The sequence below is a fragment of the Tachyglossus aculeatus genome, chromosome X2, assembly GCF_015852505.1.
Source record: "Tachyglossus aculeatus isolate mTacAcu1 chromosome X2, mTacAcu1.pri, whole genome shotgun sequence".
Taxonomy (NCBI): domain Eukaryota; kingdom Metazoa; phylum Chordata; class Mammalia; order Monotremata; family Tachyglossidae; genus Tachyglossus; species Tachyglossus aculeatus.
Window position 1 is genome coordinate 17,047,014 of NC_052100.1, and position 23,570 is coordinate 17,070,583.

The window sequence follows — 23,570 nt, forward strand, 5'->3', positions numbered from 1 at the left end:
GGTTGTCCCACGTGGGGCTCACAGTCTTCATCCCCATTTTACAGAGGAGGGAACTGAGGCCCAGAGCAGTGAAGTGACTTGCTCAAGGTCACACAGTAGACAACTGGCGGAGTCGGGATTATTCATTCATTCATTCGTATTTATTGAGCACTTACTGTGTGCAGAGCACTGTACTAAACGCTTGGGAAGTACAAATCGGCAACATATAGAGACGGTCCCTGCCCAACAACGGGCTCACAGTCTAGAAGGGGGAGTCATACAACAAAACAAAGACCAGACAGAGAAGAGGAGATAGGACCAGACAGAGAAGGTGGGGGCAGGAAGAACCCATGTCCTCTGACTCCCAAGGCAGGGCTCTTTCCACTAAACCATGCTGCGTCTCCAATTAAAAAGCAATGAAAAAAAGATTACTTTTTGTAAACTGCTTCTCCAATTAAAAAAGAAATTTTTAAAAAAATTAAAAAGCGACTATTCTTTGCCACTTGGTGGTGTGGGGTCAGTAAGATCAGAGCATACTCAACTGCTGTCCCACACCGGGCTTGCTGCCTCGGGGGGAGAAGTGGATAGAGCACAGGCCTGGGAGTCAGAAGATCATGGGTTCTAATCCCCGCTCTGTGTTTGCTGTGTGACCCTGGGCAAGTCACTTCACTTCTCTGTGGCACAGTTTCCTCATCTGTAAAAGGAGGGATTGTGAGACTGTGAGCCCCACGTGGGACAAGGGACTGTGTCCAACCCAATTTGCTTGTATCTGACACAGCGCTTAGTACAGTGACGGGTGCATAGTAAGCACGTAACAAATACCATTATCATCATAATGGAGAAATATTGCTGCTGAGCAGAGGAGAGGACAGAGCTAAAGCACGAGGAATGAATTGCCAATCCCCCACAACTCTGTCCATCTATCGCTCTCCCGTTCACTCTGCAGCTGCAGCTCCAGACTTTCTTTCTCTTACACCCAATGCCTGCCTCCCATCCCTCCCCCCGGCCCTGTGCCTTCAGTCCTCTCCATTTGATCCCCCGACCCCTGTGCCCAGCACCCCTCCTCATCCCCCTCCAACTTTCTTAACCATTTTGATCCCTCTTTCACATTCCTTCTCTCATTGTCCATCCTTATATTGATCCTTGAGGACTTCAATATCCATGTGGATGTCCCCGATGACCCTTCCAATGTCCACATCCTCTCACTCTACTCCAATGACCTCCTGCTCCACCCTGCCTCACAAGCTCACCAACTCGGGCACACACTTGATTTTATAATCTCCAGTAACAGTACCATCTCTACCCTCACCAATTCTGAAATTCCTCTATCAGACTACATCCTCCTCACCTGCTCTTTCCCATACTCCCATGCCCTGCAAATAATAATGATAATAATAATAATAGTATTTGTTAAGCACTTACTATGTGCCAAACACTGTTCTAAGCGCTGGGGTAGATACAAGGTAATCAGGTTGTCCCACGTGGGGCTCACAATCTTAATCCCCATTTTACAGATAAGGTAACTGAGGCACAGAGAAGTGAAGTGACTTCCCCAAAGTCACACAGCTGACAAGTGGTGGAGCAGAGATCAGAACCCACGACCTCTGACTCCCAAGCCTGTGCTCTTTCCACTAAGCCACACTGCTTCAAATCCATCCTCTTCCCCCACAGGGGCCTCCATTCTTTTGACCCCTCCAATATTCTACAGCCATCCTACCTTATTTGATCTCCATACCCAAACTACCTTCTCCTGACACACAAATCCACCCTAAATTTATTCTTATCTGCTTCAATTCGGCCCTCTCCAATGCCCAAACAACAATATTTCTCCTTCCTAATTCACTCCCATACCCACTGCCCTGGCCAGCTGTTCCAAACATTCAACTCTCTCCTCAAACCCCCTGTCCCCTCAACCGCACGGTCTCTTTCTCTTAATGACCTGGCCAAATATTTCATCAACAAAATGGAGACCATCAGGCGTGTTCTCCCTAAAATCTCCCCTGCTTCTCTTCAATCCTCCAAACCTCCTCCACCTGCTTGGACTCTCCCTATAATCCCTGCAGTAACTCAAGGGAGGTGAAATCTCTCACCTCCTTTCTAAATCTACCCGCTCCACCTGTGCTTCTGACCCCATCCCTTCACACCTTTTCGAAACACTCGTCCCCTTCATTCTTCCCTCCTTGACTGCCATCTTCAGCTGTTCACTTTCCAACAGCTTCTTCCCCACTGCTTTCAAACATGCTTACATATCCCCTATCTTAAAAAAAACCCTTCCCTTTGATCTCATGGCTTCCTCCAGTTATCATGCCATCTCCCTCCTACCATTTCTCCCCAAACTTCTTGAGAGTCGTTTAAACCTGCTGTCTCCACTTCCTTTCCTCCAATTCTCTCCTAGATCCCCTCCAATCTGGTTTCTGCCCCTCTCTGCTCCTCAGAAACAGCCCTCTTTAAGGTAATCATTGATCTTCTTCCCGCCAAATCTGAGGGCCTCTACTCCATTCTAATCCTCATAGACAGACCTCTCAGCTGCCTTGGCACTGTAGACCACCCCCTTCTCCCTGAAACTTAATAATAATAATAATAATAATGATGGCATTTATTAAGCACTTACTATGTGCAAAGCACTGTTCTAAGCACTGGGGAGGTTACAAGGTGATCAGGCTATCCCACAGGGGGCTCACAGTCTTAATCCCCATTTTACATATGAGGTAACTGAGGCACAGAGAAGTTAAATGACTTGCCCAAAGTCACACAGCTGACAATTGGCAGAGCCGGGATTTGAACCATGACCTCTGACTCAAAAGCCTGTGCTCTTTCCACTGAGCCATGCTGCTTCTCTAATAATAATGGTATTTATTAAGTGCTTACTATGTGCCAAGCACTGCTCTAAGAGCTGGAGTAGATACAAGGTAATCAGGTTGTCCCACGTGAGGATTAACAGTCTTAATCCCCATTTTACAGATGAGGTAACTGAGGCACAGAGAAGGTAATGACTTGCCCGAAGTCACACATCTGACAAGTGGTGGAGTCAGGATTAGAACCCACAACCTCTGACTCCCAAGCCCATGCTCTTTCCACTAAGCCACACTGCTTATCTAATTTTAAATTCACTGACGCTGTCCTCTATTGGTCTCCTGTCTCTCTGACAGCTCCTTCTCAATCTCATTTACTCGCTTCTCCTCTGACAGTGAGGGTCCCTCAAGGCTCAATTCTGGGTCTCTTTCTATACTCCATCTACACCCACTCACTTGGAGAACTCATTCACTCCCTTGGCTTAGATTATCATCTTTATGCAGATGATTCCCAAATCTGCAACTCCAGCCCACATCGCTCTCCTTCCCTATATTCGCATTTCCTCTGGCCTTCAGGACATCTCTACCTTGATGTCCCACCGGCACCTCAAACTAAACATGTCCCAAACTGAATTCCTATCTGCCCATCAAACCCTGTCCTCCCCCTGTCTTTCCCATCCTCCCTACCTCATAAGCCTGTGTCCTAGGCGTTGCCCTTGACTCATCTCTCATTCAACCCACATATTCAGTCTACCACTAAATCCTGTCGGTTCACCCTTCACGGCATTGCTAAAATCCACCCTTTCCTCTCCATCCAAACTGATACCACATTAATAATAATGATGGTGGTATTTGTTAAGCTCTTACTATGTGCCAAGCACTCTTCTAAGTACTGGGGTAGATACAAGGTAATCAGGTTGTCCCACGTGGGTCTCATAGTCTTAATCCCCATTTTACAGATGAGGTAATTGAGACACAGAGAAGTTAAGTGACTTGCCCAAAGTCACACAGCTGATAAGTGGCGGAGCCGGGATTAGAACCTACGATTTCTGACTCCCAAACCTGTGCTCTTTCCACTAAGCCATGCTACTTCTCTATCCTACCCCACCTTGATTACTGCATCAGCCTCCTTGCTGATCTCCCTGCCTCCTGTCTCCACTCCAATCCATACTTCCCTCTGCTGCCTGGGTCATTTTTCTACAAAAATATTTGGTCCATGTTCCTCTACTCCTCAAGAACTTCTAGACATTGCCCATCCATTTCCACATCAAATGGAAACTCCTCACCATCAGCTTTAAAGCACTCAATCACCTTGCCTCCTCCTCCTCCTCCTCACTACTCTCCTACCACAACCCAGCCTGGACGCTTCACTTCTCTTTATCGTCAACCTACTCACTGTACCTCGATCTCGTCTATCTCGCCGCCGACCTCTCGCCCATGTCCTGCCTCTGGTCTGTAACACCCTCCCTCTTCATATCCAACAGACAATCAGGCATCCATAGAGAATTCATATTCTCTCCACCTTCAAAGCTTTAATGAAGGCACATTTCCTCCAAGAGGCCTTCCTTGACTAAGCCCTCATTTCCTTTTTTCCCCACTCCCTTCTGTGTCACCCTGATTTGCTCCTTTTTTTCACTCCCCCCAAAGCCCCACAGCACCTATGTACCTAACCATAATGTATTTATTTATATTAATGTCTTTCTTCACCTCTAGACTACAAGCTCATTATGGGCAGGGAATGTGTCTACCAACTTTGTTACATTGTTATATGGTACTTTCCCGAGTGCTCTGCACACAGCAAGCACTCAACAAATACGACGAATTGATTGAGGATGGTAATCAGGGATGGGAAAGGGGAATAGATATGAAAAGCAGGAAATTCCTTCACCATTTATAACTCGCAGTATGTCACTTCCATCACCAGACAAATTCCTGGGGTTCAGTGGAGGAATGAGGGGAAATGAACCCCAGAAAACCTGCCCATTGTAAGCACTTGGTAAATGTCAATGCTAATAGAGTTGTGTTTTTTGGTTCAATAAATGTCATTACTACTACTACCTTCTCTCTCCATTTAATTGGGGTCACTGAGACAGTTGAAAATGTTTCTCTAGAATTAATGAAAAAAACAGCTTAATGTGAAACACTAGTCAAAAATCTACTAGGTACAGACAGGGTGTAACTTCTCCAGTCAATATTAAGGTCAGATGGATGCCTGATTGTAACCCCAAGTGCCCACAGCTGTTACAGCCTACATTGGTAGGGACTCCCTGGAAGGCCCACTCTCAGGAACCCCGAGATTGTCCCAGTAAGTTTGCTCTCTCCATCCCATGAATTTTAGATTCGGAACCCTCATTCGGGGTTTCTTTAACCAGTCCTGCACCCTAAAGACTGGCTGCTGAGGTTTGGCGAGATTCCCCTTGAGACAGCGATCTCTCTGATAGTATAGGTTCCAGATATATGGGTCATAGAAGTACACTTTTTATAGGAAGCTGTGTGGCCTAGTGGAAAGAGTACAGGCCTTGGAGTCGGAGGCCCTGGATACTAATCCCAGCTCTGCCAATTACCTGCTGTGGGACCTTGGGCAAACCACTTCACTTCTCTGTGCCTCATTTCCCTCATCCATAAACTGGGGATTGAATACCTGTTCTCCCTCCTGCTTAGGCTATGAGCCCCATGTGGGACCTGATTATCTTCTATCTACCCCAGCATTCAGTATGAGTTTAACAAATACCACATGATTATTACTCTTTATTTATAAGCAGGTGATAATAATTATTATTATTATGGTATTTGTTTAGCACTTACTATGTGCCAAGCAGTTTTCTAAACGCTGGGGTAGATACAAGGTAATCAGGTTGTCCCACATGGGTCTCACAGTCTTAATCCCCATTTTACAGATGATGTAACTGAGGCACAGAGAAGTTAAATGACTTGCCCAGAGCCACACAGCTGATAAATGGCAGAGCTGGGATTAGAACTCACGACTTCTGACTTCCAAGCCCATGCTCTTTCCACTAAGCCACGCTGCTTCTGTGAAAAATAGCACCACTCAGTGACCATAGGCAGTTGATTCTTAACCACCTCGCCCCCTCCTACCTCACCTCCCTTCTCTCCTTCTACAGCCCACCCTGCACCCTCCGCTCCTCTGCCGCTAATCTCCTCACCGTGCCTCGCTCTCGCCTGTCCTGCCGTCGACCCCCGGCCCACGTCATCCCCCGGGCCTGGAATGCCTTCCCTCTGCCCATCCGCCAAGCTAGCTCTCTTCCTCCCTTCAAGGCCCTACTGAGAGCTCACCTCCCCCAGGAGGCCTTCCCAGACTGAGCCCCTTCCTTCCTCTCCCCCTCGTCCCCCTCTCCATCTACCCCATCTTACCTCCTTCCCTTCCCCACAGCACCTGTATATATGTATATATGTTTGTACCTATTTATTACTCTATTTTTTATCTTACTTGTACATATCTATTCTATTTATTTTATTTTGTTAGTATGTTTGGTTTTGTTCTCTGTCTCCCCCTTCTAGACTGTGAGCCCACTGTTGGGTAGGGACTGTCTCTATATGTTGCCAACTTGTACTTCCCAAGCGCTTAGTACAGTGCTCTGCACACAGTAAGCGCTCAATAAATACGATTGATTGATTGATTGATTAACCACTACACCTGTGGATCTTTTCCCTTTGGGCACTTGATACTGAACCCCCACCTCAGCCCCATAGCACTTATGCACACTTCACTTAATAATAATCACTTAATAATAATAATAATGGTGATGATGATGCTACTGATGCCTATTAACTTGTTTTGATGTCTGTGTCCCCTCTTCTAGACTGTGAGCCCATTGTGGGCAGAGATTGTCTCTGTTGCTAAATTGTATTTCCCAAGTGCTTAGTACAGTGCTCTGAACAAAGTAAGCACTCAATAAATATGATTGAATGAATGAACACAGTCCTTGCCCCAACCAGGGTTTGAGTCTAAGTGTCAGTGAGAACAGGCATTAAACAGGAGAACAGGGTTCTAACACATTCTGGGAGAAATTGCCTTTAAATTATTAGGGATGGAAGAATGGTGAGCAGTGGGCAAAGCATGTATTCAAAGGTCTTTTTCGTGATTAGAAAAGTGAGTTGCTAGTCTTTATGAGTTAAAAATTGTGAGAAAGAACTATAGGATCTTTTCAGATTAAAAATATTGGGCTCCATAGGGTTTTAGAGACTGAATTGATAATGGACACGAAAGATAATTTCTCTCAAAAGTGACTTTGAACATCCGGTGAATAAAATCTTCATTCTACTAACTAGAGTAAAAACACAATCCTAAAATAACATCTAGATTCAGAAAAAATGTATTCTGAGGCTACAACCTGATCTAAGGAATTCTGTGGGGCTTCCAATAGAACACAAAGGGGTTCAGTTGCTCACCCTCATCCTTAGACTGAAAGCCCAGCCCTGGGTGTCTGTTCTAATCTTACATCTACCAGTGCTTAGCAAGTGCTTAATAAAAGTTACAGTTACTGTTATATACTCACTGTTTTCCTGGTGCTCCGTTCTGGACCTTTCTGGCTTACCTCCACTCCTGCTAGTGAGGTACATTTGAGAGTCATCCACATAGAAGTGGTAACTGAAGCCATATGAAAGATTGTGTGGAGCCAGCAGAGTAGGGAACTCAAGAACAGAACCTTTTGGGGGGCACCCACAATTAGGGGACGAGAGGTGGGAAAAGAGCTAGTGAAGAAGACTGAGAAGCATATAGTATTAAGTGTTTTCAATGTCCTGCCTCTGTCCCATCTTTTCCTCCAGTACATCAGTTCACTTTAAACTCAGGTTCTTCCCCAATCATTCCCCGGAAGAAATGCAGAGAAACAGCATGTCCCAGTGGAAAGAGCCTTGGACTGGGAGTCAGAGAACCTTCAATCAATAAATCGACGAATGGTATTTATTGAACGCTTCCTGTGTGCAGAGCACTGAACTGATGGCTTGGGAGAGAACAATACAATAGAGTTGGTAGAAAATAATCTCTGGCCCTCAAGTATTCATCATTCATTCATATTTATTGAATGCTTACTGTGTGCAGAGCACTGTACTAAGCTCTTGGGAACTACAAGTCGGCAACATATAGAGACGGTCCCTACCCAACAATGGGCTCACAGTCCAGAAGGGGAAGACAGGTAACAAAACAAAACATGTAGACAGGTGTCAAAATCGTCAGAACAAATATAATTATAGCTATATGCACATCATTAACAAAATAAATAGAATAGTACATATGTACAAGTAAAATAAATAGAGTAATAAATATGTACAAATATATACAAGTGCTGTGGGGAGGGGAAGGAGGTAGGGCAGAGGGGGAATGGGAAGGAGGAGAGGAAAAAGGGGGCTCAGTCTGGGAAGGCCTCCTGGAGGAGGTGAGCTCTCAGTAGGGCTTTGAAGGGAGGAAGAGAGCTAGTTTGGCAGATGTGTGGAGGGAGGGCATTCCAGGCCAGGGGAAGGACATGGGCCATGGGTCGACGGCGGGACAGGCGAGAACGAGGCACAGTGAGGAGGTTAGCGGCAGAGGAGCGGAAGGTGTGGACTGGGCTGTAGAAGGAGAGAAGGGAGGTGAGGTAGGAGGGTTGAGGTGATGGAGAGCCTTGAAGCCGAGAGTGAGGAGATTTTTGTGGAGGGGAGTGACATGCCCAGAGCGTTTCTGTACAAAGATAATCCGGGCAGCAGAATGAAGTATAGATTGAAGTGGGGAGAGACAGGAGGATGGGAGATCAGAGAGGAGGCTGATGCAGTAATCCAGTCGGGATAGGATGAGAAATTGAACCAGTAAGGTAGCAGTTTGGATGGAGAGGAAAGGGCAGATCTTGGTGATGTCATGGAGGTGAGATCGGCAGGTTTTGGTGACGGATTGGATGTGTGGGTGAATGAGAGAGTGGAGTTGAGGATGACACCACGGTTGCTGGTTTGTGAGACGGGAAGGATGGTAGTGCCATCTACAGTGATGGGAAAGTCAGGGAGAGGACAGGGTATCTTGCAAGTATCGAGTACTTTCAAGCCCTCAAGTATCTTATAGTGGGGAAAACAGACATTAAAAAAATTTATGGATAGGGAAGCAATGGAGTGGAGTATAAGGATGTGTAAATAAATGCTTAGGGTATATGGAGCCAAGTGCATAGGCAGTACAGATGGGAGGGAGAAAATGGTGGGAAGTGAGAGATTGGTTGGGGAAGGCTTTTTGGAGAAGCTATGACAGGAAGAGCGGTGGCGTGATGTGACGTGACGTGACGTGACGTGAACAAGGAAGGGGTTCCAGGCAAGAAGGAGAGCGTGAGCAAGGGGTAGACAATGAGAGAGATGAGTTTAAGGCAAGTAAGTAGGTTGGTGTTAGAGGAACGAAGTGTGTTGGCTGGGTTGAAGTGGGAGATGAGTGAGGATAGATAGGAGGGACAGAGCAGATTGAGCACTTTAAAGCCGATAGTGAGGTGTTTTTGTTTGATAAGAAGATGGATAGGCAACCATTGGAGATCTTTGAGGAGTAGGAAGAGGTACGCAGAGTGATTTTTTAGAAAAATGATAAAGGCAGCAGAGTGAAGTGTGGACTGGAGAAGGGAGAAACTGAAGGCAGGGAGGTCAGTGAGGAGATTGATGCAGTAGGTGAGGCAAGATATGACAAGTGGTTGGACCAAAATGGTAGCAATTTGGATGGAGAGGAAGGGGTGGATTCTAGAGATGTCGTGAAGGTAGAACTGACAGGCTTTGATGAGTGAATAAGCAGGTTGAACTGGGCTCTAATCCCAGATCCACCATGTGCCAGCTATGTGACCTTGGGCAAGTGATTTAGCTTCTCGGTGCCTCACTTTCCTGATCTGTAAAATGGGGGCAAAATGCCTGTGCTCCTTCCTTTTAGGATGTGAACCCAATCAATCAATCAATCTTAGTGGTATTTATTGAGAGCTTGCTACATGCAGATCACTGTACTAAGCACTTGGGAAACTACAGTACAGAATCAGTAGCCACAGTCCCTGCCCACAAGGAGCTTACAGTCTACTACAGTGCTCTGCACGTAGTAAGCACTTGATAAGTATTGAAAGAGGGTGGCTAGAGAAGTAGGATGGTCTAGACAGTGGGCAGAACCTGGGTCCAAGAGTCAGAAGGACCTGGGTTCTAATCCTGGCTCCATCTCTTGTCTGCTATATGGCCTTGGGCAAATCGCTCAACTTCTCTGTGCCTCAGTTTCCTCATCTGCAAAATGGGCATTGAATACCTATTCTGTAAAATGGGGATTAAGATTATGAGCCCCATGTGAGACATGATTAGCTCGTATCTACCCCAGTGCTTAGTATAGTGCCTGGCACATATAAAGGAACGTGTCTGTTCTTATCCTGCAATAATTATAATGATGATGACATTTGTTAAGCACTCACTATGTGCCAAGCACTGTTCTAAGTGCTGAGGGAGGTACAAGGTTATTAGGCTGTCCCAGGTGGGGTTCACTGTCTTAACTTTTCCAGATGAGGTCACTGAGGCACAGAGAAGTGAAGTGACTTGGGCGAAGTCACACAGCTGACAAGTGGCAGAGCCATAATTAGAACCCATGACTTCTGACTCCCAAGCCAGGGCTCTTTCCACTAAGCCACGCTGCCTCTCTACTCTCCCAAGCACTTAGTCCAGCACTTCGCACACAGTAAGCGCTCACTAAAGCCGATTGATTGAATGAATGAAGCGCTTAACAAATACCTTACAAAAAGAAAAAAAGAGGGTGGCAGGTATTGTGTCTGACCTGACGATCCTATGCTTAACTTGGCATGGTGTTTGCCACATAGTGAGCGCTTAAGCCATATCATGATGATGATGATTACAAGCAGTGGGGAATCCGATCGAATGAATGAATGAATCTGTCGACCTTGCCCCCTCCCAGCCCTATTACTGCCCCTCGGCCTCCATTTCCGGCGAAGCACATGGTCCTGGTTGCTCTCGCATTGGCTGGTGCATCACAGAAGTAGATGGAGGCAGCAGCTGTGGGGGTTGCTCCAGAGTCTGCAGCTCCACTCCTCGAGCTCACTTTTCTGGGACCCGGGCCACAATTTCCTTATTACCTTAGGCTAGTGACTTTAAAATAGGACTGGCCACCTCGTTCTTGCCTGTCCCGCAGTCGACCCCGGACCCACGTCCTTCCCCTGGCCCTCTATGCCCTCCCTCCCCACATCCGCCAAGTTAGCTCTCTTCCTCCCTTCAAAGCCCTACTGAGAGCTCATCTCCTCCAAGAGGCCTTCCCAGACTGAGCCCCCTTTTTCCCCTCCTCCTCCCCACCCCCCCGCCCTACCTCCTTCCCCTCCCCACAGCGCTTGCATATATATTTGTACAGATTTATTACTCTATTTATTTTACTTGTACATATTTACTATTCTATTTATTTTGTTAATGATGCACATATAGAGAAGCAGCATGGCTCAGAGGAAAGAGCCCGGGCTTTGGAGTCAGAGTTCATGGGTTCAAATCCCGGCTCTGCCACTTGTCAGCTGTGTGACTTTGGGCAAGTCACTTAACTTCTCTCTGCCTCAGTTACCTCATCTGCAAAATGGGGATTAAGATTGTGAGCCCCACATGGGACGACCTGATCACCTTGTATCCTCCCCAGCGCTTAGAACAGTGATCTGTACATAGTAAGCGCTTAACAAATACCAAAATTATTATTATTATCATATAGCTTTAATTCTATTTCTTCTGACGACTTTGACACCTGTCTACACGTTTTGTTTTGTTGTGTGTCTCCCCCTTCTAGACTGTGAGGCCGCTGTTGGGTAGGGGACCGTCTCTATATGTTGCCGACTTGTACTTCCCAAGCGCTTAGTTCAGTGCTCTGCACACAGTAAGCGCTCAATAAATACGATTGAATGAATTAATGAATGAATGGTCTACCAGACAGGGGTGGGCGGGGCTTCTTCTGAGCCCCGCCCCTTCCCTCCTGACCACGCCCTGACTGACCACGCCCCCACCTCGCCCCACCCCCCTCTGCCGCTAGAAGCAGGAAAAGCGGCCCCCACGCCGACTCGCCGCCTCCCTACTACGCATGCGCCGAGGGGCCGGTTTGGGTCGCCAGTCGGAAGCTTTTTGGCGCTCACCCGGCTAGCTGGAGCGTTCGGAGGTCGGGAGGGCGCGTGGGAAGGATCCTTCCTCTCTCCCCTCCGTCTCCTCATCCTACCCTACCCTGCCATGGCAGCCTTGCGCTACGCGGGGCTGGACGACACGGACAGCGAGGACGAGCTGCCGCCGGGCTGGGAGGAGAGGACCACCAAGGACGGCTGGGTTTACTACGCCAAGTAAGGGGGATGGCGCCGCGCCGGGCTGCCCCCGCGCCTAGGGACCCCCTCCCCCAGGGCACCCAGCTTTCCATAAATTCTCCTCCCCCCCCCCAGATCCATAGATGAAGAGCCCGTTTCCCTTTGCATATATCACTGGTCCACGCACTCCTCACCTCTGAGATCTCTTTTTCCCTTTAGACGCAGTGAACCCAGGAATCCCGGCCAGCCTCCTCTTAATCATAATAATAATGACGATGATGGCATTTGTTAAGCGCTTACTATGTGTAAAGCACTGTTCTAAGCGCTGTGGAGGATACAAGGTGATCAGGTTGTCCCACGTGGGGCTCACAGTCTTCTCATCCCCATTTTCCAGATGAGGTAACTGAGGCACAGAGAAGTTTAAGTGACCTGCCCAGTCCCACAGCTGATCTGGCGGAGTCGGGGTTTGAACCCATGACCTCTGACTCCCAAGCTCGTGCTCTTTCCACTGAGCTTTTAGACTGTGAGCCCCCTGTTGGGTAGGAACTGTCTCTATATGTTGCCAACTTGTACTTCCCAAGCGCTTAGTACAGTGCTCTGCACACAGTAAGCGCTCAATAAATACGATTGATTGAGCCACGGTGCTTCTGCAAGCACTGGGGTAGATACAAGGTAATCAGGTTGTCCCAGGTAAATGACTTGCCCAAGGTCACACAGCAGACAAGTGGCGGAGCCGGGATTAGAACCCTCGACCTCCGACTCCCAAGCCCAGGCTCTTTCCATTAAGCCACGATGCTCCTCTTCCCCCTCCCCCCTGCGTCCCAGAGTTAATCGGGAGGAGGCACTCTCTCTTCTCTCTGTCTTCCTGCAGTCCCACCGGGAGCGCCCCCCCCCCCCCCGCCCCTCGCCAAAAAAAATACACAATAATGGACAGGGTCAAACTTCATCAACCTTAAAACACAACCAGGCGGTCCCAAGGGACATTGGCCACCCTTTAAGGATTGCTTCTAAAGACGGTTTCTCTTCCACAAATTCTCTGATCCCTAATAATAATAATAATGATAATTGTATTTGTGAAGCGCTTACTGTGTGTCAGGCACTGTACTAAGCACGGGGGTGGGTGCAAGTAGACGTAAACAAGTAACAAGTAAGTGGAGGCGGTCCCCTTCTGGGGGCTGAAGTCCAGTACCCAGGTGGTCTGACTGCCCTGGCTAGAAGAGTAGGGGGCTTCTTTCCTTACACTGCTCCCTCCACTCTCTCCCTCACCATTGGTTTCCTTCTTGAAGCCCAGGGAAAAGGACTGTTCTATATACCGTGCACATGTCCCCCCACTTCTAGACTGTGAGCCCACTGTTGGGTAGGGACCGTCTCTGTGTGTTGCCAACTTGTACTTCCCAAGCGCTTAACACAGTGCTCTGCACACAGTAAGCGCTCAATAAATGTGATTGATTCTCTGAGACCTGCTTCTTTCTAGCTTTTAAGGGGAGTTTAGATGCTCACACTTACTGTTATTAAAACTTATGTTCTTAGGGATTGACTTGACAATAGTGTAAAGGCATAGGTTTTCCCTCAAGCTTTATGTTGGATGAGCCAGAGTTAGGCATGCCAGAAAGCCAACATCCCCTCCAGGATTTCCTTTTGGTCTCTTCGTCTAACTTGAGATCATCAGTAGCAGTGTCTTTGAAATAAACAAAGAAGTTTACCTGGCAAAACGATGGAAAAACAATAGAAAATATTTTCCCAAGCTATCCTGATTACTTTAGATGATATTCCTGTCCTAGTGGAAATGTAGGTGGCATGTTAAGTATATATTACTAGCCCCAAATCAGGTGCTTCACAAGGGTGTGACCAACTCAACGGCAGTGATCCAGATGTGCTCCCACACAGTGCTGTTGTGCCTTTCCAAATCCAGTCACAATGATCAACACACATGGAGACATTGTCACAAAGGTAGCAACAAACACAAATGGTGACGCACAGACTGGCACATGGTGGGTAATGAAACAGCCACATAGGCGCACATACACAGCACCACAGACTCATGCAGCGATACTGAGACAGTGAAACAGTGGCACAGAAACACACTGAGACTGCAATACACAGTGACACTTCTTCATTCAGTAGTATTTATTAAATGCTTACTCTGTGCAGAGCACTCTACTAGTCACTTGGAAGAGTACAATAAAAGTTAAAAGACACAATCCCCGGTCTTGAGGTATTGACAATCTAACGGGATGTAGAAACACACAGACACAGCAACACAGCAAGTTATGTGCTCCTTGAGGGTGGAGAGCATATGCCTTGGTAATAGGATACTCTCCCAAGCACTTAGTATAGAACTTTGTGTTCAGTGGGTGCTCAGTAAGTTGTCTCCAGTTTAAAATGTTTACAAAATACAGCAGAAGCAAACCATGTGTTCCTGCTCATAAAGAGCTTGCAGTCATTAGGATGCACCTTATGGGCAGGGAAAGTATCTTGTGTTTCTGTGCTGCTCTACCTTTCCAAATACAGTACACTGCACTCAGGATGCTCAATAACCACCATTACTGTTGTTATAGAGATAATCTTGAGCAACGACATCGTTGGAGCTAGTATCACAGAGACAGCAACAGAGAGTGATGGCCAGTGACCCAGGTTTAGAGCAACGGACAGTGGCACTGACACGTCTTAACTGCTGGTGACATAGGCCTGCATAGCAACAGCCAGTGATGTAGGCACACACAGTGGTGGACCCAGGTAGCAATGACACACAACACACACACACACACACACAATCAATCAATTGTATTTACTGAGCACTTACTGTGTGCAGAGCACTGTATGACGCGCTTGGGAGGGAGTACAATGTATAGGCAGTACCCCAGACATTCAGAGTGACACATAATGACAGAGGCGCAGGGTGTCCGGGAAGGGGTAAAGGTGTGGAGGACAGGTGAGGCAGGAGCTGGGTGAGGGCAGAGAGATTTCCAGGGAGGAGGGTCTACCGTCTGAGAGTGGATGAAGGATGGAGAAATAATGTTGCTGGGCATTTTCATGAGAAGTAAAAAGCATAGACTTCACCCTTGTCCAGGCAGCCTGGGGTTGAACTGTTATCATTACCTTTGCCCAGTTAATGATATATTCCTGAGCTCTGGGGAAGATTTGTGGTTTACTCAGGCCTAAAATGTGAGTCAGTCATATTTACTGAGCACTTACTTGGTGCAGAGCACTGTACTAAGTGCTTGGGAGAGTACAGTTTAGCAGAGTTGGTAGATAGGTTCCCTGTCCACAGTGAGCTTACAGTGTAAAGGGGGCAACAGACATTAGTATAAATAGGTAAATTATGGATTTGTACATAAGTTCTGTGGGGCTGAGGAGTGAATAAAGGGTGCAAATAATAATAATGATAATATGTGTTAAGCGCTTACTGTGTGCCAAAAACTGTTCTAAACACTGGGGTAGATACAAGGTCATCAGATTGTCTCATGTGAGACTCACAGTCTTCATCCCCATTTTACAGATGAGGTAATGGAGGCCCAGAGAAGTGAAGTGACTTGCCCAAAGTCACACAGCTGACAAGTGGCGGAGCTGGAATTAGAACTCACGACCTCTGACTCCCAAGCCTTGGGCTCTTTCCACTGAGCCACGCTGCAAATCCAAGTGCAAGGGCGATGCAGAAGGGAGCAGGACAAGAGGAATTGAGAGCTCAGTTTAGGAAAGGTCTCTTGGAGGAGATGTGCTTTTAATAAGGCTTTCAGGGTGGGGAGAGTGATTGTCTGTGGGCATGAAGAGGGAGGACATTCCAGGCTAGAGGCAGAACATGGGTGAGGGATTGGCAGCGAGATAGATGAGACTGAGGTAGTGACTAGGTTGGTGTTGAGCAAATGTGCGTGCTGGATCGTAGTAGGAAATCAGGGAGATGAGGTGTTGAGGTGGCGATCCGGGCAGCAGAGTGAAGCGTGGACCGGAGTGGGGAGAGACAGGAGGCAGGGAGGTCAGCAAAGAGGCTGATAATCAAGGTGGGTTAGGATATGTGCCTAGATTAATGTGGAAGCAGTTTGGATGGAGAGGAGTGGGATATGTGGGTTGAATGAGAGAGAGGAGTTGAGGACAATCAATCAATTGTATTTATTGAGCGCTTACTGTGTGCAGAGCACTGTACTAAGCGCTTGGGAAGTACAAGTTGGCAACATATAGAGATGGTCCCTACCCAACAGTGGGCTCACAGTCTAGAAGGAGGAGACAGAGAACAAAACCAAACATATTAACAAAATAAAATAAATAGAATAGATATGTACAAGTAAAATAGAGTAATAAATATGTACAAACATATATACATATATACAGGTGCTGTGGAGAAGGGAAGGAGGTAAGGCGGGGAGGAGGGGGAGAGGAAGGAAGGGGCTCAGTCTGGGAAGGCCTCCTGTAGGAGGTGAGCCCTCAGTAGGGCCTTGAAGGGAGGAAGAGAGCTAGCTTGGCGGATGGGCGGAGGGAGGGCATTCCAGGCCAGGGGGATGACGTGGGCCTGGGGTCGATGGCAGGACAGGCATGGTGAGGAGATTAGCGGCAGAGGAGGGGAGGGTGCGGGCTGGGCTGTAGGAGAGAAGGGAGGTGAGGTAGGAGGGGGCGAGGTGAAGGAGAGCCTTGAAGCCGAGGGTGAGCAGTTTTTGCCTGATGCGCAGGTTGATTGGTAGCCACTGGAGATTTTTGAGGAGGTTTACAGGCTTGTGAGATAGGGAGGATGATGGTGCTGTCTACAGTGATGGGGAAAATCAGGGGGAGGACAGGGTTTGCATGGGACTATGAGGAGTTGTGTTTTGGACATGTTAAGTTTGAAGTGACAGCAGGACATCCAAATAAAGATGTCCTGAAGGCAGGAGGCAATACGAGATTGCGAGAGATCAGGGCTGGAGATGTAGATTTGGGATTCACCTGCATAGAGATGGTAGTTGGAGCCATAGGATTCATTCATTCAGTCGTATTTATTGAGTGCTTACTGTGTGCCGAGCACTGTACTAAGTCAAATGAGTTCTCCAAGGGAGTGGGCATAGATGGAGAATAGAAGGGGACCCAGAACTGAATCTTGAGGGACTCCCACAGTTAAGGTGTGGGAGGCAGAGGAGCCTGCAGAAGAGACTGAGAATGAGCAGTCAGCGAGATAGGAGGAGAATCAGGAGAGGATAGATGATGATGGTGATGGTATTTGTTAAGTGCTTACTATGTGCCAGACACTGTTCTAAGCGCTGGGGGACATACAAGGTTATCAGGTTGTCCCAGGTGGGGCTCACAGTCTTAATCCCCATTTTACAGATGAGGTAACTGAGACACAGAGAAGTGAAGTGACTTGCCCCAAGTCACACAGCTGAGAAGTGGTGGAGCTGGGATTAGAACCCATGACCTCCGACTCCCAAGCCCGGGCTCTTTCCACTAAGCCGTGCTGCTTCTCTAGAGCCTCTGACAGAGTCCAGGGAGTGTCACAGCCAGTGTCAGTGAGTGGTTGCTAAACCTTCATTCCGACTCCTCCGTACATGATCAAGTGAGTTGCTAAACCTTCATTCCGACTCCTCCGTACATGATCAAGTGAGTACATGATCAAGTGAGTGAACCGTGCTGACCTTTTGGAGGTCCGTTTTCAGAAACCAGTTGGTTATAGAATTATTTTTATTTATTTTCTTATTAGCCCTGCATCTCTCCAGTTTGCGTATTTACTAACATATGTTCTCCACTTTTTGGCATAATTTTTGTAACATTAAAACTGGGGTCGGGCTATCATGCGGCTTACATTAGAATTAAGTTTAGCAGTAAGGGGAGCAGGAGAAAGGAGGGATGAAGGAAGAGAATGGTAAGAGGATACTTGAGATTGTGTTTCTTCTAGTTCTCAAGTACTGCATACAATAGGCACTCAGTGAATTAGACCCCATTCCCTTCTCTTCCTACCCTGAAGCACACTCTTGTCGATGAAGAAATTCCCTCCCCTGGTGTGAGCTCAGTCTTCCTCATCTCCCCCCCCCCAATACACCACTACCATCGCTTATACTTATGTGGCACAAATAATCATCTTATATTTCCTCCAAAATCGCTATGCACCAGTTATGTGAGTAAATATGGTATTTTTAATTAAGATTCTTATCTGTTAAATTGTCATCTGGGTTTAAAACACTCCCCCAAATGGTCTCTGATTAAAATCTAAAGCAACTTTTGGAAAGTAGATTCATTATCGAGAATAGAGTTAATAATAATGATGGCATTTATTAAGCGCTTACTATGTGCAAAGCACTGTTCTAAGCACTGGGGAGGTTACAAGGTGATCAGGTTGTCCCACGGGGGGCTCACAGTCTTTAATCCCCATTTTGCAGATGAGGTAACTGAGGCACAGAGAAGTTGTGACTTGCCTAAAGTTACACAGTTGACAGTTCGTGGAGCCGGGATTTGAACCCATGACCTCTGACTCCAAAGCCCGTGCTCTTTCCATTGAGCCATGCTGCTTCTCCAAGAAGCCATGAAGGAATAATACTGCATTTGCCAATGTTTATGAGATTTTGTTTCTAACATTCTATGCTTTTAATTTTCCCTTTCTAACAGTCACACTGAAGAGAAGACACAGTGGGAGCATCCAAAAACTGGAAAAAGAAAGCGAGTATCAGGAGGTCTGTGTTATGTTTGAGTTCATTAGGCTACTTATGAAATAACTAATTAGTCCAACATTGAAATGAATGGATTAGTAAGTAAAGAATAGTGCAGTAGTCCGACGTTTTGTGGAAACCACTCTGGAAAAACGGATCGATGACATTTACTACTGTTGGCTGAGAGGAATTGGGAAATGACTGGTGTGTGATGTTTCAACTGGTCCTCAGAGGTTTTCCTGTGAAATCCTCCTTTCCAGCAGAACTTTAGCTTGCACAATCCAGGATTTTCTTCAACCTGACCATGCCAGGGGTTTGGAAATGGGGAATTACCAAGCTTCCACTCCCATTTTCAGAGCACTCGTATTTTTAAAGTCTTCCCTGCCATCATTTAGCAACTTGAAACATTTCCTTCAAACTGGTATTGGGGAATTGTTGGGATTCTGTTTTCTATCTCAGCTCTGTGGCTGAAAAATATCTGCTTTACTGAAGGACTTACTGTCCTCTGTCATGATAATGCGTTTATTAACAAGGGTGGAGAGACCCAGAATAATCTACATGCAAGTATTTCTCTTTTATTAAAAATGACATAAAGACTTTTCCTAAGATGGAAGGAAGATTTGTGAATTAGGTAAAAGAATGAATAGGCAGTGTATGTATTTAACAAAAATGGACCTTGTGATTTAAGGAGCATCAAGATCAAAAGCCAAAGGAGCATAAAATCCAGTTGCCAAACATAATCCTTTCCTCTTCCAGATTTAAATCTTTACTAAATGCAAGTAAGGTTTACTCAGCCTATCCAGGTCTGGTGCAGGCCTTTCCTTTCATCATTATATGATTCTGCCCTTATGCTGACTCAAAAGGCCTTGGATTTCCCTGCTTCTATTTAGCACATTCTCTAATCTTGCCTGCAAAGACCCCATTTCTTGATAAGTCTCTTTGTAAACAGGAAGAAGTTTGGAGTCTGTGAACTTGCAAGTAACCTAGGCAGGTCCATCCTGTTAACCTTGGAATTAGCTCTAGCTAAGGTCATTTAATAAATTAAAATAAAATAAGAAATCTCACAGTTAAAAAACAAGATATTTGTTAAGCACTTACTATGGGCCATGGTCCATCTGTCACCACTGGACTCCCTCCCACAGAATTTTGCTCCATCTCTGCTGAAGAGGGTATCTTTACTGAAAATGCGTTAGTGGTTACAAGGATGTCAGGCCCTGCTCTGACTCTGCAACTCCACAGGGAGGGGGTGGGGGGGGGGGGAGGGAAGAGAGAGAGAGAGAGAGAAAGAGAGAGAGAGAGAAAGAGAGAGAGAGAGAGAATTATATATATATACATATATATATATATACACAGACACTTGTGCACACACACACAAATATAACATAAAATGATCATACTTAATAAAATGCTATTCCACTTCCTGATATTTTTTACTTTGTGCATTGTTCCGTGGCTCCAAATATGTGAGATTCTTGGCTTCATGCAAATAGATCTTCAGCCCTTTCTCATGTTTCAGATCTGCCGTATGGATGGGAGCAAGAAACTGACGAGAATGGACAGATTCTTTTTATTGAGTAAGTTCCTGAAGATACCGAGTTGATATTTATTCGTAGTTGTATATTTATTAAGCATTTACTAGCATTTACTAGGATGCAGAGATAGGTACAAGATGATCAGATCCGTGTCCTACCTGGGGCTCACCATCTTTACCCATTTTACAGATCAACAAGCTGGGGCATAGACTTGCCCAAGCACACACATCTGGCCAGTGGCTGTTGTGGGACTAGAATTTGGGTTTCTTGACTTTGTCCTGTGCTCTTTCCACTAGGCCATTCTAATAAGCAGATCTCTGACACTTTTAAGTTCCTTGTGGGCAGGGATTATGGCTTCTGCTTTTATTGTCTAGTCTTAGGCACTCAAACAATACTGATGATTATGGTGGTGATGATGGTAGTAATGTAAACTACCTTTAATAATGGAGGAGAAAACACCAGGTACACCCCTGTTCTCTCTTCCTCCCTCCAGGCTCGCATCTCCTCCTGCCTTCAAGACATCTCCACCTGGTTGTCCATCTACCAATCAATCAATCAATCGTATTTATTGAGCGCTTACTATGTGCAGAGCACTGTACTAAGCGCTTGGGAAGTACAAATTGGCAACACATAGAGACAGTCCCTACCCAACAGTGGGCTCACAGTCTAAAAGGGGGAGACAGAGAACAGAACCAAACATACCAACAAAATAAAATAAATAGGATAGAAATGTACAAGTAAAATAAATAAATAAATAAATAAATAGAGTAATAAATATATACAACCATATATACATATATACAGGTGCTGTGGGGAAGGGAAGGAGGTAAGATGGGGGGATGGAGAGGGGGGCGAGGGGGAGAGGAAGGAAGGGGCTCAGTCTGGGAAGGCCTCCTGGAGGAGGTGAGCTCTCAGCAGGGCCTTGAAGGGAGGAAGAGAGCTAGCTTGGTGGAGGGGCAGAGGGAGGGCATTCCAGGCCCGGGGGATGACGTGGGCCGGGGGTCGACGGTGGGACAGGCGAGAACGAGGTACAGTGAGGAGATTAGCGGCAGAGGAGCGGAGGGTGCGGGCTGGGCAGTAGAAGGAGAGAAGGGAGGTGAGGTAGGAGGGGTCGAGGTGATGGAGAGCCTTGAAGCCCAGGGTGAGGAGTTTCTGCCTGATGCGCAGATTGATTGGTAGCCACTGGAGATTTTTGAGGAGGGGAGTAATATGCTCAGAGCGTTTCTGGACAAAGATAATCCGGGCAGCAGCATGAAGTATGGATTGAAGTGGAGAGAGACACGAGGATGGGAGATCAGAGAGAAGGCTGGTGCAGTAGTCCAGACGGGATAGGATGAGAGCTTGAATGAGCAGGGTAGCAGTTTGGATGGAGAGGAAAGGGCGGATCTTGGCAATGTTGCGGAGCTGAGACCGGCAGGTTTTGGTGACGGCTTGGATGTGAGGGGTGAATGAGAGAGCGGAGTCGAGGATGACACCGAGGTTGCGGGCTTGTGAGACAGGAAGGATGGTAGTGCCGTCAACAGAGATGGGAAAGTCAGGGAGAGGACAAGGTTTGGGAGGGAAGACAAGGAGCTCAGTCTTCGACATGTCTTTACCACCTAAAACTCAACATGTCCAAGACTGAGCTCATCTTCCCTCCCAAACCCTGTCCTCTCCCTGACTTTCCCATCACTGTGAACGGCACTACCATCCTTCCTGTCTCACAAGCCCACAACCTTGGTGTCATCCTTGACTCCGCTCTCTCATTCACCCCACACATTTAATCCATCACCAAAACCTGCCGGTCTCACCTTCACAACATCACCAAGATCCGCCCTTTCCTCTCCATCCAAACCGCTACCTCGTTAGTACAATCACTCATCCTATCCCTACTGGATTACTGCATCGGCCTCCTTTCTGATCTCCCATCCTCCTGTCTTTCCCCGCTTCGGTCTATACTTCACTCTGCTGCCCAGATTATCTTTCTACAGAAACACTCTGGGCATGTCACTCCCCTCATCAGCAATCTCCAGCGGTCGCCTATCAACCTTCGCATGAAGCAAAAACTCCTCACTGTTGGCTTCAAAGCTCTCCACCACCTTTCCCCCTCCTACTTCACCTCCCTTCTCTCCTTTTACAGCCCGGCCTGTACCCTCCACTTCTCTGCCACTACCCTCCTCACTGTGCCTCATTCTCACCTGTCCCGCTGTTCACCCCCGGCCCACGTCCTACCTCTGGCCTGGAATGCCCTCCCTCTACACATCTGCCAAACTAGCACTCTTCCTCCCTTTAAAGCCCTACTGAGAGCTCACCTCCTCCAGGAGGCCTTCCCAGACTGAGTCCCCCCTTTTCCTCTGCTCCTCCCCTATTCCCATCACCCCCACTTCCTCCCTCTGTCCTACCCCCTTCTCCTCCCCACAGCACTTGTGTATATTTGTACTTATTTATTACTCTATTTTATTAATGATTTGTATATATCTATAATTCTATTTATCTATTTTGATGGTATTGACACTTGTCTACTTGTTTTGTTGTCTGTCTCCCCCTTCTAGACTGTGAGCCCGTTGTTGGGTAGGGGTTGTCTCTATCTGTTGCCGAATTATACTTTCCAAGCACTTAGGACAGTGCTCTGCACAGAGTAAGCGCTCAATAAATACAATTGAATGAATGAATCAATGAACTAGAATGGCTTAGCGTGGGATAATTCTTGGGATTTTGAATCATAGAGCCAAGGTGGGCAATTATTTGGCCTGGAGGTACATTTAAGGAATTTTAGCAAGCCATTGATAACCATGGTATGAAATATTGGGTATTCACAATACCTCTCATTGAAAATGACAGGGCACTTATTATATAAAGACTGTGAGCCTGTTGTTGGGTAGGGACCGTCTCTATATGTTGCCGACTTGTACTTCCAAAGTGCTTAATACAGTGCTCTGCACACAGTAAGCACCCAGTAAATATGATTGAATATAAAGAACTCTTCAGATCACACACATACTCCAAGTGAGCACAGTGCTTTTCAAATTCGCACATGCAGTGCTGGCTTTAGAGATTTTTTTGCAATGGACTCTCTGTAGTGATGGGCCAGGTGGAATCAGTAGGTGGTTGGGTACAGCCCCTGGGGCATATTCACTGTTGACTGCACTACCATCCTTCCCGTCTCACAAGCCCGCAACCTTAGTGTCATCCTCGACTCCGCTCTCTCGTTCACCCCTCACATCCAATCCGTCACCAAAACCTGCAGGTCACACCTCCGCAACATCTCCAAGATCCGCCCTTTCCTCTCCATCCAAACCGCTACCCTGCTCGTTCATTCTCTCATCCTGTCCCGACTGGATTACTGCATCAGCCTCCTCTCTGATCTCCCATCCTCCTGTTTCTCCCCACTTCAATCTATGCTTCACGCTGCTGCCCGTATCGTCTTTG

The 23,570-nt window shown here is 46.9% G+C and overlaps 1 protein-coding gene across 1 annotated transcript in view; it reads left to right on the forward strand.

The window, feature by feature from the left end:
- Window positions 1–11,865: 11,865 nt before the first annotated feature.
- Window positions 11,866–23,570, forward strand: part of WWOX (WW domain containing oxidoreductase) — a 1,164,534-nt gene continuing 1,152,829 nt past the window's right edge. Inside the window, exons 1-3 of the mRNA XM_038770582.1 lie at window positions 11,866–12,067; window positions 18,590–18,654; window positions 20,147–20,204. Of these exons, the coding sequence (XP_038626510.1) occupies window positions 11,961–12,067; window positions 18,590–18,654; window positions 20,147–20,204 (230 nt within the window). The 5' untranslated portion in view covers window positions 11,866–11,960. The remainder of the gene's footprint in view (window positions 12,068–18,589; window positions 18,655–20,146; window positions 20,205–23,570) is intronic.